The sequence below is a fragment of the Pygocentrus nattereri genome, chromosome 2 (assembly GCF_015220715.1).
Source record: "Pygocentrus nattereri isolate fPygNat1 chromosome 2, fPygNat1.pri, whole genome shotgun sequence".
In the NCBI taxonomy this organism is placed as follows: Eukaryota; Metazoa; Chordata; class Actinopteri; order Characiformes; family Serrasalmidae; genus Pygocentrus; species Pygocentrus nattereri.
Genome location: NC_051212.1, coordinates 8,296,809 through 8,317,182, shown reverse-complemented (window position 1 = coordinate 8,317,182; position 20,374 = coordinate 8,296,809). Strand labels below are relative to the sequence as shown.

At 43.0% G+C, this 20,374-nt stretch overlaps 1 protein-coding gene across 1 annotated transcript; it reads left to right on the top strand.

The window, feature by feature from the left end:
* Nucleotides 1-236: 236 nt before the first annotated feature.
* Nucleotides 237-20,362, top strand: c8a (complement component 8, alpha polypeptide). The gene is made up of 11 exons (XM_017721755.2): nt 237-391; nt 2,633-2,744; nt 3,794-3,938; nt 5,050-5,197; nt 6,817-7,006; nt 9,069-9,251; nt 11,290-11,530; nt 14,262-14,393; nt 14,481-14,638; nt 17,671-17,896; nt 20,092-20,362. Exons 1-11 carry the CDS (start codon nt 288-290, stop codon nt 20,238-20,240), a joined length of 1,788 nt encoding a protein of 595 aa, XP_017577244.1. The 5' UTR covers nt 237-287; the 3' UTR covers nt 20,241-20,362.
* The last annotated feature ends 12 nt before the right edge of the window (nt 20,363-20,374 follow it).

The window sequence follows — 20,374 nt, the reverse complement described above, 5'->3', positions numbered from 1 at the left end:
AGCTGATAAGATGGACAGTGAGTGTAGAAACAAGGAGGTGGTCATGATGTTATGGCAGATGTAATGAGAGCTTGTGGCTTTAACTGCTGGCTTAAACAGTTTCATGTGTTTCTGGTATTTACCAGGAGGTGGAGCGTTACTGGAAAGTGGTCTGTCCTGCTGCACCTAGGTTCCTAAAAATTACCCAAGTGTTTACCTCCTGTCAATCATTTACCTTCACTGGTATTGACAAGAGCTTCTGGAGCACATCTGGCTTTGGGGTCAGCAGAAAATCAGCCGTTTCAGCCATGACAGCCTTCAAGCCTTCTCAAGGTCCTTGGGTTATTTTGTCTCTTTTTTGTCTGTGTTATTCAGCCCAGCCTGGTACCTCCTGGAGCTCATCACCAAACAGGTAAAGGGGTTGTTTTATTCCTCTGTTTATTCCTCCTATCCAGGCACCTCTCTTTGGGTTAGAACACTGGCCAGCTTTACTAACCACTACTCGGCTTAGTACGCTGATGGGTTCTGTCTGTTTAGGCCTGTTTCATTAGCCTGGTTTAGAGCTGAATGAACCGGGGAAGATATCTCATTGTAATTAAACGGTGCGGCTGTGATTTGAATTGCAATTATTTCCGTATCTTAAGGTCCAGACTTGTTTTTATGGGCTGAGAGGAGCAGAACGTCCACTTTTTCTGGCTTTGAGGCATGAACATTGCTAGTGAGCTGTGACTGTGTTGTCATGCACACAATACCTGGGTGTTCGATGGGTTCTAATGGGTTCTAAGCTCAGTGTTATTAGGCTAAACTTCCCATTCAAAACACAGAAAGCTTTAAAAACCCATGAGTTCTTTTGAACCGATGAGGCTAAGGGGTGCAGTGCTGCACATAACACACCAACTAACATTTTAAAGGCCAAACTCTTTGCAAAAAGGGGTCTATATGGTACCAGCAAAGGTTATTTGCCTTGTAGCATTAGTGGAACCCTTTTTGATGCTATGTAGCACCATTTTTTAACCATCTAGGGCACATTCTCCATCAATCTGAAGAACCATGTCACAACGCAAAGAACCTTTAATCATGTGTGTGGGTTCATGGTTCTATATAGGACCATTTACTTCACTGAAGAACCCTGGAAGAGCCGTCTTGGTTAAGAGTACAGTTTTAGGCCTCACTGCTTATTTGAAATGTTTTGGTTACTGCAGGAGTAAATGATGTACACGCACCCGCCACTTTATTAGGTACACTAGTAAAAGGTTGGACCCCCTTTTGCCTTCAGAGCTGCCTTAATTCTTCGTGGCAGACGTTCAACAAGGTGTTGGAAACGTTCCTCAGAGATTCTGGTTGGTTATTTGAGTTCCTGCTGCCTTTCTATCATCTGGAACCAGTCTGCCCGTTCTCCTCTGACCTCTCACATCAACAAGGCATTTTCGTCCACACAACTGACCGCTCACTGGATATTTCCTCTTTTTCGGACCGTTCTCTGTAAACCCTAGAGATGGTTGTGCGTGAAAATCCCAGCAGATCAGCAGTTTCTGAAATACTCAGACCAGCCCGTCTGGCACCAACAACCACGCCACGTTCAAAGTCCCTTAAATCCCCTTTCTTCCCCCGTTCTGATGCTCGGTCTGCACTTCAGCACGTTGTCTTGACCACCTCTACATTCCTCAATGCACTGAGTTGCAGCCGTGTGATTGGCTGATTAGCTATTTGTGTGAATAAGCAATTGAACTGAATAAAGTGGCCAGTGAGTGTATATTGTAAGAATAAACTCACAGTTTTGTTTTTGTGAATTTCTCTGCCTCAACATTCAACATTCACTTTTGAATTATGAGCCGTTTTGGATGTTAGTTTGATTATAATTTCATTCACGGGGCCTTTCGTCATTCATAGAAACATCTAATAGTCCCTCTTTCTTACAGCTTTCTATTAATTATTTGAGACTAATTAGGGGGGCAGTCGTGGGCTGGAGGTCAGGGAACCAGCTTTGTGACCGGAAGGTTGCCGGTTCGATCTCCAGAGCCGACGGCACATGACTGAGGCGTCCTTGAGCAAGACACCTAACCCCCAACTGCTCCCTGGGCGCTGCGGATTGGGCTGCCCACCGCTCCGGGCAATTGTGCTCACTGCCCCCTAGTGTGTGTGCTCACTAGTGCGTATGTGGTGTTTCACTTCATGGATGGATTGAATGCGGAGGTGGAGTTTCCCCGTTGTCGGACTAATATGGGTCACTTAATTAGTCTTAAGACCCGTGAAGTTGATCATACTGGTATCATGGAATAGATCATTGCTGTCACACAAAAAAACAATTTTTTCTCCATTTTTGCCACTTTTTTTACTTTTTTTCTACCATTTGAAAGCTCCTGCCACCCTTCACACTGTGTTAAACCTTCATGATGAGCAGACCGATAGTAATGGTCCCAACATACATGGAAAAAACCCTTATACACTGACTTCCATAACAAGTTCCTCCACCTGTAAAATGACCAGTTTGGAGACAAGGTTTCCTTCCACAACGTTTACATGAATTTGCAACTAAATAGTTGCTTTTATATCACTGAAAACACTGATTCCAGTATTTTAAATTGTAGTGTGTGTTGATCTTGCGTCAATTTTGCACCAACATGTTTCACAGCCCTGGTGTTTTTGCCTGCAGGACTCGGAGCTTCTTCAGAAAGGCTCGTCAGGCCGACTCTCCTGCTCCTATAGACTGTAAACTGAAGAGCTGGTCATCCTGGACACCATGCAACTCTTGCACAGAGAAAGCGGTAACAGTTTCACACACACGGGAATGTACTGAGACTAGATGCAGTTGTTTTTGGAATATTACACGGAGGTTCATTTCCAGATGTTTAGTCATGTGGTTCTGAGGTTAAAGCAGTCAGATACTTCACTAATAGAGAGTGTGGTACATAGATGTAGGGCACATAGGGTAGGGCACTCACTCAGCAGTTCCAGTTACAATGAGGCTTGATTGGGGGTCTAAAAGAATGGTACACCAAAAAGTGTCACTCGTTAGGCAGAGCCAGCACTGCAGCTACACATCCTTTCAAACCCACAGCGCTGAGTGGACTTCTCACAGTGAAAGGATGGAGAGAAACATCTGTGGATGCTTTCAGATCTGCGGCAGCTTGGGAGAGCAGTTCTGGTGATCTACGCGGTGTTGCAGGTGGCTGTGCCGAGTCCAGGTTTCTCATTTTTTGAGCTCAGTTTTGGAAACCCCTGCTTTTTCACGTATTCCTTATGCAGTCTTCTCAGAAACAGCCCCCAAAACCTGTATCTAATGGTTTTGGAAAATGAAATAAATGAAGGCTGGTCTTTTCCACAGGAGCTCTTGGTGTGTGAAATGTTTTAAACGGGAGTGATGAAGCTAATGAAGCTCACCAGTTAGCATCATTCGCACTGCATGTCTCAATTTCCTCAAACTGCTTGGTGTTTCAAGCCATCACATATAGACTTTCTGACATCACGCAGTCACAACTCTATTTGGGGTAAAAAATGTGTGTTAGATTTTTTTGCTGAAATTTAAATGCCAGTAAATGATGTACGTGTATATTTATGGCATATGGCTGACGCTCTTATCCAGAGCAACTTACAATTTGATCAGTTTACACAGGAAGGCCAAGGTGGTGTTAGGAGTCTTGCCCAAGGACTCTTATTGGTATAGTGTAGGGTGCTGCCCTGGTGGGGGATTGAACCCCAGCCTACAGCATAGTAGGCAAAGGTGTTACCCACTACACTAACCAACCACCATAGGCTAATGCAGGTAATGAGATTTATGAGATCGGTCCTCACTGATGTTCCTGTGTTGTTGCAGCTGCGTTTCCAGTACCTGGAGCATCCCTCTCAGTTCCAAGGTGCCGAGTGCGTGCACAGTCAGTGGGAAGAGAAACTGTGTCCACAAGGGGGCGTGTGTGAGCTTCCAGATGACTGCGGAGAAATGTTCACATGTCCTGATACAGGCCAGTGTCTGCTGTCTGTCACACATATACACATCCTAGAGCAGAGCCTACAGCAAATAATGTAGCAAAAGTCGTTGGGATGGGATGGCGGCAGTGGGGTGACTTGTGTGCAGCTGCAGTTAGCCAACAAGCTAATAAGTCAGAGTGTCATGCAGCCTATCTTTCATGTTTTTATTTACAGCCTGTTTAAAAAAAAATTTAAGTTTCATACATAAACATTCGCCATTGGCGACGCTCATGGAGGCTCGGACATGGATTTGTTGTACAACCCCAATTCCAGTGAGGTTGGGACGTTGTGTAAAACATAAATAAAAACAGAATACAATGATTTGCAAATCCTTTTCAACCTATATTCAATTGAATACACTACAAAGACAAGATATTTAATGTTCAAACGGATAAACTTTATTGTTTCTTGCAAATATTCACTCATTTTGAATTTGATGCCTGCAACACATTTTAAAGAAGTTGGGACAGGGGCGTGTTTACCACTGTGTTACATCACCTTTCCTTTTAACAGCACTCAATAAGCGTTTGGGAACTGAGGACACTAATTGTTGAAGCTTTGTAGGTGGAATTCTTTCCCATTCTTGCTTGATGTACAGCTTCAGTTGCTCAACAGTCCGGGGTCTCCGTTGTCGTATTTTGCGCTTCATAATGCGCCACACATTTTCAATGGGAGACGGTGTGGACTGCAGGCAGGCCAGTCTAGTACCCGCACTCTTCTACTACGAAGCCACGCTGTTGTAACACGTGCAGAATGTGGCTTGGCATCGTCTTGCTGAAATAAGCAGGATGTCCCTGAAAAAGACGCTGCTTGGATGGCAGCAGATGTTGCTCCAAAACCTGTATGTACCTTTCAGCATTAATGGTCCCTTCACAGATGTGCAAGTTACACCTGCCATGGGCACTAACTCACCCCACACCATCAGAGATGCTGGCTTTTGAACTTTGCAAAATCCATAAATTCCTTGCAGTTGCACGTTGAGAAACATTGTTCTTAAACTGTTGGACTATTTGCTCATGCAGTTGTTCACAAAGTGGTGAACCTCGCCCGTCCTTGCCCATATAGAGTATGTTCATATAAATCTCTATGTGGTTTTGTTCACAGGACGCTGCATTGGTCAGCACCTTCGTTGTAACGGTGAGTTTGATTGTGGGTTTGGCAGCGATGAAGACAATTGTGAGGAAATCAACACACGAGAAACGAAGTGCGTCGGCATGCTTAGCATCCCAGGAGCTGAGAAGGCCACAAAGGGGTAAACTTTGATTTAATGGTCCACTCTAGATACTAAGAAGATACATACCTAATTCCAGTGCCGGTTTCCCGGCAAGGGATTGAGCCCAGTCCTGATCTACACAGGGTTTTCAATGGAGATTGTCCACTGAAAGGAAACCATAGTCCATGATTAGGCTTGAAATCCACTGGGAAATCAGCCCTTAAACCTAATTTTACTAAATCACATTCAGCTGAATGTTTATCGAAATATCTAATTTTACCATCATGATTTCCTTTAACCTAAACCTAACACTCTAAACTTAACCTCAATACATAACCCTCCTCATTTCTACGCTCATTGTCCATCTTATCAGCTCCACTTACTGTATAGCTGCACTCTGTAGTTCTACAGTTACAGACTGTAGTCCATCTGTTTCTCTGATACTCTGTTACCCTGTTCTTCAGTGGTCAGGACCCCCATGGACCCTCACAGAACAGGTGCTATTTGGGTGGTGGATCCTTCTCAGCACTGCAGTAACACTGACATGGTGGTGGTGGTGTGTTAGTGTGTGTTGGTACGAGTGGATCAGACACAGCAGTGCTGCTGGAGTTTGTAAACACTGTGTCCACTCACTGTCCACTCTATTAGACGCTCCTACCTCGTCGGTCCACCTTGTAGATGTAGAGTCAGAGACGACAGCTCATCTGCTGCTGCACAGCTTGTGTTGGTCATCCTCTAGTCCTTCATCAGTGGTCACAGGACGTTGTTGCCTGGATATTCCTGGTTGGTGGACTATTCTCAGTCCAGCAGCGACACTGAGGTGTTTAAAAACTCCAGGAGCACTGCTGGGTCTGATCCACTCATACCAGCACAACACACACTAACACACCACCACCACGTCAGTGTTACTGCAGTGCTGAGAAGGATCCACCACACAAATAGTACCTGCTCTGTGAGGGTCCATGGGGGTCCTGAGCACTGAAGAACAGGGTAAAAGGGGGTAACAAAGTATCAGAGAAACTGTTCCCTGCTGATTCCTGCTGCTGATTGGTTGAGTCCACTGACACTCCGTAATTATGTTAGTTGGGAATCTTTAGGACTCCTGAAGTCCTAACCAATGAGAGAGCTCACTGGGCTGTATCTACCTAGATACCACAGAGAGAAAATTTGTTGGGCATTTTAGGATTTTAACCCTATGAGAACTCAACAGTGATACAGGAGGTTTTAGATGCAACAAACAAGATGACTGTATTAGATAAACTGAACTGAAAATGACATGTATTTTTTATTTTGGTGAAATTAGGCCCTGCAGGACTGTTCTGTAGGTTTCTTCTACGGCATAGATCAAAGAAAATCACTGGTGTACCTTTTTATTTGTTTAAGTGTGCACAGTGCTGTGAAAACCTATTAGCCTCCTCCTCATGCCCTCTATCTTTTCATTTTCATCATGCATTGATCGCTACTGAACTGTCTTTAAATGACCTGGAACATAATTCCTCATGTTCACCTTGTCTTATATCACATTCTGCACGTGGATCTGAAGCCGTTCCTTGTCAGAAGTGTGCAAAAACAGAGGAAATCAGGAGGAGGCGAATACTTTTTCACAAGGCCGCACAGCCGTATATGCCTCACTAATCGGCAATTGTGCACTTTTCCAGTTACAACGTTCTGGCTGGAGATTTTGTCAGTCCTGTTCTGGACCCCAAATACTTCGGCGGCGTGTGTGAGTACATCTACAACGGAGAGTGGAGGCAGCTCACCTACGACTCCTTCTGTGAGAACCTTCACTACAACGACGCTGAGAAATACTTCAGGAAGCCTCACAACTTCCTCTCATACCGTCTACTGGTACGCTGTGATCACTAATACATTAAGTTGGAACGATCATGATTTTATAAAAGCAACATCTCTGCTACTCATTAACTCTAGAACCTTGTTTCTCTAGAACATCTCTGCTACTCATTAACTCTAGAACCTTGTTTCTAGCAGCTACCGTTCATGCACAGTTCCACTGGAAATAAAGGGAAGCACAATGTCACAATTTACCCCATGGGTGGGTTCACTGTAACAGAGTTACCACTCGCTAGAAAAGTCTGATGAAGTTCATTCAATATAATTCTATGTTGGAAGAAACAGGAAGAAACAGGTGCTGGAGCCTATCCCAGCAGTCATTGGGCGGAAGGCAGGATACACCCTGGACAGGTCGCCAGTCCATCACAGGGCAGACAGACAGACACAGACAGTCACTCACACCCAGGGGCAATTTAGCATGTCCAATTGGCCTGACTGCATGTCTTTGGACTGTGGGAGGAAACCGGAGAACCCGGAGGAAACCCACGCAGACACGGGGAGAACATGCAGACTCCACACAGAGAGGACCCCGGTCACCCGGCCGGGGAATCGAACCCAGGCCCTGCCACCGTGCCGCCTTTGTTAATTTAATGCACTTATTTAAAACCAACAACCTAACATCTGAAAGCTACTGATAAAGTTTTAAAAAATCCACCACGATGGTGATTAAAGTAATATAAGGCTGGATTTGTGATTTACACAAACGGCTCAATAACAGAACAAAAAAAAACTTGAAAACAGTGTTAGGCCCAGATCTCTAGAAAACGCTGAAGATTCGCTCTGATTTTTGGTGGGAGACCATGGCTTGGAAATGTGGTAATGTGGCCAGAAGCACACGCTGCTTGACCTTCGGTAACTAAGAAAAAGGCCATGGTAAACTGTGCCCCACTTGCAAGCCAGCAGCCAGGACGTGTTTAATGAATTTCGAACCATTTTTGCACACTGTGGAATTAGACCTCCACATTTCACTCATTCGTGAAGTGAAACACCCACACACATGCACACTAGGGGGCAGTGAGCACACTTGCCCGGAGCAGTGGGCAGCCCAATCCACGGGAGCAGTTGGGGGTTAGGTGCCTTGCTCAAGGGCACTTCAGTCACGGACCGTCTGCCAAAGGAATCGAGCCAGCAACCTACCGGTCACAGAGCTGGTTCCCTAACCTCCAGCCCACGACTGCCCCTAAAGTTTGTTTCTTTAGTTTTACACTCCAGCTATGAAGCTGATGCAGCCCATGAGTAATGGAATGTGCCTCATTTAGCATCAAACCGCATCTCCACATTTACCTCAAACTGTCCCGTGGTTAAGTAACGTCAAATGCTATCTATACTTGGACCAGACGACCACCTCTAAAAGCTCCTGCACAGACAGTTATTAATTGAAGGAATTATTAATACACTGCCTGTCGCCTGGAACATTGATTTTATGTTAAATCTGAGAGAGTTTGGCCCTAATTGTAAATATTTTAAACCCATTCTTGGAGGAGAGGTGCATGCAGGGTGTTGTGAGGTTTACAGATTTACTGCTGTTGTGTATCAGACATCAGGCAGCGTATTCAGAACCATTTCAACTTTCTGTCAGGGAGAAATTGGGGAAAATTGAGGGATACCTTTAAATAAATCAGCTGGTCTAGGATCATTTTTTTGATTTAAGTGTGTCCACTTTGCAAGACGTGTTCACTTATTTACTTCGGGAATCAACAAAACATGCAGCTTTTGCTTCTACTAAGATAAAACAAGAATTCTTTTCATTAGATAATATTTATAAGGTATCGGTCTATCCATCCATCCATCCATCCATCCATCCATCCATCCATCCATCCATCCATCCATCCATCCATCCACCCTCTACAACCATCTACAATACATTCTGATGAACCCTTTTATGATGCAAATAATCCTTGTAATATGCAAAGGGTTCTTAGTGTTCACGGTTCTATACAGAACCATGTTGTGAATGATGATGTACTGTACTTGACTTCAGGTTGTGCCTGAGACCGAATCACAACCATGACGTCACTCACAATCACACATTCCCTCTTGTGCTCCATGTGAATTCCAGGCACATTCCAGCAGTGAGGGGTCGACGGAGTACTACAGCGATGCTCTGAGCCTTTTGAAGGCTGTACAAACAGAACAATCTAGCCACGGTTCCTTTTCAGTCGGGATCTCATACGTAGAAGTGGGATTGTCTGGGAGCTCAGAGAGCCAGTTCCTCACCAATATATCACAGTATGACAATAAGGTAAAGTACAATCGACTTTTACAGGACCCTTTGCCTGCTAACCTCTTCAGCTTCAAAGCTGGGCGTCGTGTGAGGCTGTAGCTCTTCTCTCCAGTCTAATAGACGGTGACGTCATTTTAAACCCTTATAATAAAAGAAGCTGAACTTTGTTTTTCTACTGAAAGTCGAGCCGTTTTTCCCCCAAATCTGGGCTCTAAACTATAAACAGACGGCGTCTCTTCAGTGATCTGCTCTGGAAAAATGATTTTTATGAAATAAAACACAGAGCGTCTGAGATTTTTGGCTTTCAGCAGTAAATTGTAAGCATGTAGTGAAATGCTTAGATCACAAAACACACATCCTGTTAACTTGAGGGGAACTTTTATTAAAAAAAAAAAATAAATAAATAAAAACTGACGTTTATTGAATGCAGTTACTGAATAATCTGCCTTATGATTTGGTCATGAAAATTCAGATGGACAAATCAAAACATACCCTGGAGAATAAGAGGCTAAACAGGACATATAAAACCCTATGAAATGTTGAAAATGTGAGAGACCCTGCACATAGTGACAGTCTTCAAAGCCCCCACTCTACAAGATATGCTTGTAGGCCAAAACACCACACGCTTTCAGGCCACGCTCAGAAACGAGAAATATTTCGTTTATATTTACAATGTTATTAAAATTATATCCTGCTGGTCTGCTCTGCTCTCCGTCTGCTTTCAGTTCTCGATGGCTAACATCCATAATGTCAGTACTGGATATAAATACAGTGGAAAAAACCCAACTGTGTGATAATTCTAGTTGTTGCTTGCGTCCCAGTGGAATTCTAGTGCTTTGTTAGTATGACCCCATTGTATTTAGTGGCCGATTTAACTGGACATGCATAAATAATTGAGTGGTCTCTGACTTTCTGAGCCCAACCTGGCCACCCCATTAACTGAGTAAATGTAATTAGTTTCTGTACTTTAGTATTTTTGGTGTATCTGTACTGAAGTTTCTCCATTACTGGGTGACTTTTTACTTCCACTCCACTGCATTTCAGAGTCTAATATCCGACTTTTTCCTCCTACATTCTGAGAAATCTGTCGTTCCTTTTGGTTTCTGTGTGTATAAAAACGTAACATGTCAAAACGAAAGAAGCGCAAAGCCAGAGCACCAATCAGGGCCCAGCGGTCACTTTGTTTAGAGCTGGTTTTGACCTGTTGGTCATACCGACCCAGTGCAGCACGCGGTTCAACGTCAGCGCAGCAGCGTAAAACTTTGGGAGAGTCTGTTCAACATAAATGATGAACTAACCTAACTTTGTGTAAATAGAGCTCAATATAGAAATATGTCCACATATGCAGTCGAGACTGACGCGGCTTTTTTCTGAATTTCTACAAACACCATTTCATTTTATAGTAAATGAGTTTGGGCTGGTTTATGTTTATGAACAGACGCCTACAGATCAACATAGTAAAGGAGCTCATCTGTGATCCTGAGTTTAAAGCCAGTTTTTATTCAACTTAAACTTGGAACTAAGTTGTAAATAAATCTGAAACTGAAACTTTGCTTGTGTGTAAAAAGTGATTTCAGAGCCACTCGGTTCTCCCTGATGGAAACTGTTTACCTTCAGTGTTTTGTGCTTCTGATCATTTTAATAGACGTCAGCGTCACTAATTAATGACGTTCTATTAAAAGACTGGTTTACCAAGAGAGACGCTGGAGGACTTTCACCTGAAATGAGTTCATGAAGCCAGTCTGGTTATAAAGATGATAACAGGACATCAGAGCCAGAATTACTCTTTTAGTAATTTTACTTTATACTTAAGTACATTTGAAGGTAAATACTTTAGTACTTTTACTCAAGTGGAGGTCTAAAGGAAGAAACTTCTACTTTACTGGAGTAATATTTTACCTTGGGGGTCTCTACTTTAACTCCAGTACATGGTCTGTGCACTTCATCCACCACTGCCCATTGGCTCTGGTGTATCAGTTAAACAGTACACAGGTGTGGTCTGGTTAAGAAGACTAGACTGGGAGAACCTCATCCAGCAGCTTGTGTCTCTGTGCAGGATGTGGGATTTATCAGGCTCAAGTCGAGGGTGGAAACGGCACGCTTTAAAATGAGGAGCCAGGACCTGATGCTGGACGAGGACATGCTGCAGTCACTAATGGAACTGCCCGAGCACTACGACTTCGGCTCCTACTCCCGCTTCATCAACGAATACGGCACCCACTACGTCACGCAGGGCGTCATGGGAGGGGTGCTGGACTATGTGCTGGTGGTCAACAAGGAAGCCATGAAAAGAGAACGTAATTAACTTTACACACCTGCACTTGGAGAGAATGTTCAAGCATAAGTGGCAGTGAGATGTATAAGTGGTTGAGATGTAGCCGAACTCATTCAGAGTGGTTTGATGTGAAATGGTTCATTGTAGAGAAACTTGACTCAGATTTCTTTACAATGGTGGCTCCTAATATATAGCCATTTTATTTACTGTCCAGGACCACCAGTGAACCTACGCATGTCTTCTGAGTTTTTGATGATGATGGTAAAGTGGTGGAAAATCTGAAAAAAAAAATTAGTTCTGTTCTGTTATTCCAAAATATATATTTTTGACCAAAGTCTATCTACAAAACTGCCTTAAAACAATGTGTCACACATCAGGCAGTGAATTCATAACCATTTCATGTGACGACTGTCTTTTAGAGGTGGACATCTGGTTCCTATCATCACCATTGTGAACAATTCTCACTCAGTAAGTTTCTCTAGAGCAAAGCATTTCACACCAAACCGCTCTGAATGACTCGGTTTACATAGTAACCACTTCATTATTGACATTTTGAATTCCCCTTTAACCCAAACGTGGTCAATCAGCTAAGACACATTGGCAAAGGTAGCTAAGTAATGGGAAACAATGGTGAAAAATACTGCGTTACTGCTGTTTTTTTAGCTAAGCTTTTTTAAAACTACTTGACGAGGCTGGATGCTGAGCACTGGCTATGAGCTTCTGCTACATACCTACATTAACCTCATAGCTACAGTGGAAACCTAAAGAAACAGGCTTCAGACACCTGTCGTGTCTTGGCTGATCAACTACGCTTGGGATTAGGGATGGGCAATATAATGATATTTAAGATTACGAGGCCCATATTAATCCCAAAACTGGGAAATTTCATCTCAGCATTTAACCCATCCATGCAGTGAAACACCACATACACACTAGTGAGCAGTGAGCACACTTGCCCAGGGCGGTGGGCACCTCTATCTGCAGCGCCCAGTGAGCAGCAGGGGGTTAGGTGCCTTGATCAAGAGCACCTTAGTCATGTATTGTTGGCTCTGGGGATTGAACCTGCAACATACTGGTCACAGGACTGGTTCCCTCTGATACTTTATTAGCCCCCTTTTACCCTGTTCTTCAGTGGTCAGGAACCCCATGGACCCTCATGGAACAGGTACTATTTGGGTGGTGGATCATTCTCAGCACTGCAGTAACATTGACGTGGTGGTGGTGTGTTAGCGTGTGTTGCTTCTGGGAAGGCTTTCCATGAGGTTTAAGAATTATTCCAGAAGTGCATTTGTGAGGTCAGACACTGATGTTGGATGAGAAGGTCTGGCTCACAGTCTCCACTCTAATTCATCCCAAAGGTGTTCTCTCGGGTTGAGGTCAGGACTCTGTGCAAGCCAGTCAAGTTCTTCCACACCAAACTGGCTCATCCGTGTCTTTATGGACCTGCTTTGTGCACTGGTGCGCAGTCATGTTGGAACAGGAAGGGGCCGTCCCCAAACCGTTCCCACAAAGTTGGGAGCATGACATTCTGTCCAAAATCTCTTGGAGCTGAAACATTAAGAGTTCCTTTCACTGGAACTAAGGGGCCGAGCCCAACTCCTGAAAAACAACCCCACACCATAATCCCCCCTCCACCAAACTTTACACTCAGCACAATGCAGTCAGACAAGTATCGTTCTCCTGGCAACCGCCAAACCCAGGCTCATCCATCGGATTGCCAGACGGAGAATCGTGATTGGTCACTCCAGAGAACACGTCTCCACTGCTCTAGAGTCCAGTGGTGGTGCTTTACTCCACTGCATTCCATGCTTTGCACTGCGCTTGGTGATGTAAGGCTTGGATGCAGCTGCTCAGCCATGGAAACCCATTCCATGAAGCTCTCTACGCTGTTCTTGAGCTGATCTGAAGGCCACATGAAGTTTGGAGGTCTGTAGGGATTGACTCTGCAGAAAGTTGGTGACCTCTGCACACTATGCCCCTCAGCATCCACTGACCACGCTCTGTCATTTTACGTGGCCGACCACTTCATGGTTGAGTTGCTGTCGTTCCCAATCACTTCCACTTTGTTATAATCCCACTGACAGTTGACTGTGGAATATTTAGTAATGAGGAAATTTCACGACTGGACTTGTTGCCCAGGTGGCGTCCGATCACGGTACCACGCTGGAACTCACTGAGCTCCTGAGTGCGACCCATTCTTTCACTAATGTCTGTAGAAGCAGTCTGCAGGCCTAGGGGCTCGGCTTTATACACCTGTGGCCATGGAAGTGACTGGAACACCTGAATTCAGTGATTTGGATGGGTGAGATGAGGGAATACTTTTGGAAATGTATTTCTAGGTGGCTTCCAACATAAAACTGTAGACAGGATATATTGACAGCCTAAATCTCCTTATGAGGGGAAAAGTATTATATCAAGCCAATACTTGAAATCTGGACTTAATGTTCAAAACTGTGTGTGAAAAATGTGTGAAACACTAAGTAACTGTATTATACTGATGATATATGCATGTGCAGTGGGACCGCTCAGTGTGTAGGACAAATTGTTATAATCAATTGTCATAATGCGCACCCCAGCTGATGGTCAGCAATCTATCTGTCAAATGAGACAGAAATCTAACTCTTTTATGAAAACCTGTTTATTCATTGCTGTTGCACCTACCTGAACCTTTAGTGACTTGAAGAGACAGAAACAAAGTCCCAAATTGTGATATAACCAAGCTTCTTTAAACTGCACTCATTTCCCTCTGTCAGACATGGAGGGCTCACAAGTAGGCAGCTGTTTCGGAATATCTCTGGGCCTGAATATTCCTGCATCTAAGGGGCTTGAAATCAAACCACACGTGAAGTCGGACAAATGCGAAAAAACAGGCTCATTCTCTGCAGGTATGTGCCGCCTGTTTGAGGTAATATTCATTGTTTATTTTTTAAGGAAATAAGACTTTGATATCTACAGTGGAATTTGTTTTATAGACAGAGACTCCCACGACAGCTTTATCGAAGACGTGATTGGATACGTGAAAGGAGGAACCACTGGCCTCAGCGCCGCTCAGCTGGCTGTCCGTGATGCCAACACCTATAAGAAGTGGGGGAAATCTCTCAAATACAGCCCAGCAGTTATTGATCATGAGGTACATTCACCTGTGTTATTGACTGTAGCTAGAACTGTGCTTTGCATTCTTTGTTTCACTTTTCTGTTGCTGATCTACAGCAGAGTAGCTTTCATCATTGTTTTTTGGGGGGATTTTAGCCACCGTATCACGCACTATCACTGGAAGTTCTTTATAAGCAAAGCTGTTTTAACCTTTAATCTACAGTTTCATTCTATCAGAAATAACATTTTCAGGAGAAAACTTTAATAATTACATATATAAGTTGATTTAATCTTAGTGGCAATTGAATTAGTTGCATGTTAAAATATTCTTGTGTATAAAATAAACAAATATATATTTTGCACATGAAACAGTTCTATTTTAATAATTAAGTTAATTATCCATTCAAACCCGTAGGGCTGGTTTATGTGAAACTTTCAAACAACTTTAGTTGCTTGAAACCCACATGAAACTGCATTGTTCTTGAATTGTATAATGTAAACCACAACTCATTTGAAACTGCTGCAACAGTTACAAGCATCTCAACTTCATGAAATAAGATTCAAGGAGGATGATGTGTCATGTGGTCATGTCGAAAGACATACTACAAATGATTGATTTCACTCTATCAAGACACCGTAACAAGAAAATAGATGGTTTTTTGGCCACTACAAAAGCAATCACCATACTGGCTACTTAAACATTCACTTTCAAAGCGTTAACAAACATATAACAGACAGAAAAAAATAACTAGCGGTGTTCCACAGGGCTCGGTTTTAGGTCCGGTGCTCTTTATGATTTACACGTAGCCATATAATACGCCATCATGGTTTAAATTTTCATTGTTACACAGATGACACTCAGATCTATGTTAGGAACAGCCCTGTTCAGACTACACCACTGTAATGGTGGGGGGGCTAATGATGAGGCGGACGCAAATGCGGAGATAAGCAAGATTTAATTGGGGCAAATCCAACATCAGGGTCAAGGCAGTCCAGGGTCAAGGAGCCAACACAGAGAGATCGGGGTACAGACATAATGAAATAAACACAGACTAAACAAACAACGGAAGCTGGCAGACACAAAACAATTCAAACAATACATCAAACATCAAACAAAGACCAGCGAACACAAGGGGCAAACACAGGGCTTAAGTATAACAGGGATTGATGACAGAAAACACGACGCAGGTGGAAAACACAGGTGAAAAAGATCAAGGGCGAGGTCACAAAACAAGGGGGCGGGACAGTGAAAAATCAAAACAAAAAGCACATGGACAAGACTGGGAGGTAAACACAAGCACATGGATGACCGGGAGGGGCCAATCGTGACAACCACCACCTGCTTTATCTGACTTTATTTGTGACATAAAGTCATGGATGAGTATGAGCTTTTAAGACTGAATGATAGCAATTGCCTTAAAGGCATTCAATTTAATTGGCTCAAAAGGAACTGATATCTAGTTCATCTGTCCTTGGCATCAATTTTGATGGGATTCTGGTAACACCTTCTTCCCACGTCCACAATCTCAGAGTTATTTTTGACCCCACACTCTCTTTTGACATTCACATCAGTTCCAGTATGCTCACGTGTCATGTTATCATGTCGAAAGATGTTCTACAAACGAATGATTTTACCAGATCAGTGGACAAGAAAATAGAAGATGGTTTACTAGCCAGTAAAAAAGTAGACAGTAACCATACCGGCTAATCAAACATGAATTTCTGAAGGGTTAACATATACTTAAAGGAGGCAAATAATTAAATAGGGGTGTTCCACAGGGCTCAGTTTTAGGTACGCTGCTCTTTACTATTTACATGCTGCCACTTGGCCATATAATATGCTATCATGGTTAAAATTTTCTTTTTATATGCAGATGACACTCAGATCTGCGTTAGCATCAGCCCTGCTCAGACTACACCACCAGCTGCTCTATGTAACTGTATTCATGACAAAAAGTCATGGATGAGAATGAACTGTTTAAAACGGATTGCTGGCAAAACTGAATCGCTTTTAGTCTGCTCCAAAGAACTGATATCTAGTTCATCTGTCCTTGGCATCAATATTGATGGGATTCTGGTAACACCTTCTCCCCATGTCTGCAATCTCTGAGCTATCTTTGACCCCACGCTCTCCTTTGACATTCACATCATTTCTGTTGTTCAAACAGCAATTTCATTCAAGCCAATGTAGAAAAACATGCGCATGCCTTAGTGATAGTTATGTTCCTCTGTCAGCCTCCCTGTCAAAGCCCTCACTACGTTACAGTGTGTTCAAACTGCTAAAATGCTGCTGCTAGGATCGTCACCTTTCCAGAGAAGAATAATCATATCACTCCCATCCTTCAGAGTCTTCTCTGGTCACGCATTACATCCCATATTCAGTACGAGGTTCTCCTTATTACATATAAAGCTCTGCGCAGCCTCCCCAGTATTTGGCTGATCTTCTTCATCTATACGTCCATCTCGTACTAGAAGATCGCAAAGTTTGGGCCTTCTTCATGTTCCAAGGTTTAAATGGACTTCTACGGGTGGTTGTTCATTTAGTGTAGTAGCTCCCAAATTATGGAATACTCTCCCCCAGTCTATCCAGGATGCCACCACACTTCATTTAAATCACAGTTAAAGACTCACTTGTTTGCACTTTGCTATCGTTTTTCTGTTTCTACTTGAATGTTTTCCTCTGTTGTCCATCTTATCAGCTCCACTTACTGTATAGCTGCTCTTTGTAGTTCTACAGTTACAGACTGTAGTCCATCTGTTTCTCTGGTACTCTGTTACCCTGTTCTTCAGTGGTCAGGACCCCCACAGAGCAGGTACTACTTGGGTGGTGGATCATTCGCTGCACTGCAGTAACACTGATGTGGTGGAGGTGTGTTAGTGTGTGTTGCGCTGGAATGAGTGGATCAGACCCAGCAGTGCTGCTGGAGTTTGGGACCAACATAAAGGCTTCTGTGGCACAAGTCACAGAAATTTTTAATGCTGGTTACCAGCCGCAAAACTGTATATAATTACTATAAGACTGCCGGGCATTAAACTGTGGCATAAATGTGTGCTCCGCTGTGTCCGCAGGTTCTGCCCATCTACGAGCTGGTGCAGTTTAGCACGGTGGCGGATCAGGTGGGGAGCAGGCTGCCTCTGCTGAAGCAGGCGTGGGAGGAGTACATGCAGCAGTTTAACCCGTGCCGCTGTGCTACCTGCAGGAACAATGGCATTCCCGTGCTCTCCAGGACGGCCTGCAGCTGCATTTGCAAGGAGGGCTACACTGGTGTCGCCTGCGAGAAGACTGAAAGAAAAGGTGATTAGAGCTTTCAAAAAGATAAGATTTCGAACAATCCAGAAATTCAAAATTCGGTTTTTGTTTTCTTCTGAGAAATCTGACTTGCTTCTGCAAAATCCACGTCTAAGCAATTGTCTGGTTCTTTAGTTCTGAACTTAAACTAAAGTTCTGTTTTCTATATTTTAGAATTTTTTTCTTCAAAAAAAATCTAATTAAAAATCTTAAATTGCAGCTGCAGCTTTTGACATATAGAATTGTAATGTCTTTATATATTAACGTCACACACACAGTCTTACGTTATAGTGATTAATATAATATATAACAGTAATAGTAGATAGCTGCTTCACCAAGTTTAGACTGAGTCCTCTTTCAACTCTCTTGCAGTTATCAGATTCATCCCCTCGAGGAAGGGGTCCGAAACACAATCCATGTTACAAAATGTTCTTCTGTATGTTGCGTGCAAATACACATGTCCACCAGAGAGGTCTCCAAGTAGACAGACAGACAGACAGATAGATAAACAGACAGATAGATAGACAGATAGACAGACAGACAGACAGATAGATAAACAGACAGACAGACAGATAGATAGACAGACAGATAGACAGACAGATAGATAAACAGACAGACAGACAGACAGACAGACAGACAGACAGATAGACAGATAGATACACAGACAGACAGATAAACAGACAGACAGACAGACAGACAGATAGATAGACAAACAGACAGACAGACAGATAGATAGACAGACAGACAGATAAACAGAGACAGATAGATAGATAAACAGACAGACAGACAGACAGACAGATAGACAGATAGATAGATAGATAGATAGATAGATAGATAGATAGATAGATAGATAAACAGACAGACAGACAGACAGACAGACAGACAGATAGATAGATAGATAGATAGATAGATAGATAGATAGATAGATAGATAGATAGATAGATAGACAGACGGATAGATAGATAGATAAACAGACAGACAGACAGACAAATAGATAGATAAACAGACAGACAGACAGACAGACAGACATACAGACAGACAGACAGATAGATAGATAGATAGATAGATAGATAGATAGATAGACAGACAGACAGATAAACAGATAGATAGACAGACAGATAGACAGACAGACAGATAAACAGACAGACAGACAGACAGACAGATAGATAGACAGACAGATAAACAGATAGACAGACAGACAGACAGACAGACAGATAGATAGATAGATAGATAGATAGACAGACAGACAGACAGACAGACAGACAGATAAACAGATAGACAGACAGACAGACAGACAGATAGATACACAGACAGACAGATAAACAGACAGACAGATAGATAGATAAACAGATAGACAGACAGACAGATAAACAGACAGACAGACAGACAGACAGATAAACAGATAGATAGACAGACAGACAGACAGACAGACAGACAGACAGATAGATAGACAGACAGATAAACAGATAGATAGACAGACAGACAGACAGACAGATAGATAGATAGATAGATAGATAGATAGATAGATAGATAGATAGATAGACAGACAGACAGACAGACAGACAGACAAATAGATAGATAGATAGATAGATAGATAGATAGATAGATAGATAGATAGATAGATACACAGACAGGCAGATAAACAGACAGACAGATAGATAGACAGACAGACAGATAAACAGACAGACAGATAGATAGATAAACAGATACACAGACAGACAGATAAACAGACAGACAGACAGACAGACAGACAAACAGATAGACAGACAGACAGACAGACAGACAGACAGACAGACAGATAGATAGATAGATAGATAGATAGATAGATAGATAGATAGATAGATAGACAGACAGACAGACAGACAGACAGACAAATAGATAGATAGATAGATAGATAGATAGATAGATAGATAGATAGATAGATAGATAGATACACAGACAGGCAGATAAACAGACAGACAGATAGATAGACAGACAGACAGACAGACAGACAGACAGACAGACAGACAGACAGACAGATAGATAGATAGATAGATAGATAGATAGATAGATAGATAGATAGATAGATAGATGGATAGATGGATAGATAGACAGACAAACGTTTGCATGTGCCAGTATATTACAGGCTGAAATGTTAAAGGCTGCGTAAAGGCACTGAAGGACGTCATGAGCTTTGGATGAACCTCATTTGTTCTCAACAGGTCCAACTCACGGGCAGTGGAGCTGCTGGGGGGACTGGACCCCGTGCCTGTCTCGGATAAGGACCCGAACTCGAGAGTGCAACAACCCCCCACCCAAAGACAACGGCTTCCCCTGCCAAGGGAGGTCTACTCAGAGAAGAAGCTGCTAAGTGATGGTGTCCTTCCATGGCTGATGGGGACGTCTAGACGTCTAGTGTCTGATAGCTGATGAATGCTGTTAGTGCCTCTAATGAAAAGGAGTCATTTCAATAAACACTTCTATCAAAAAACACTGTCCTGATTA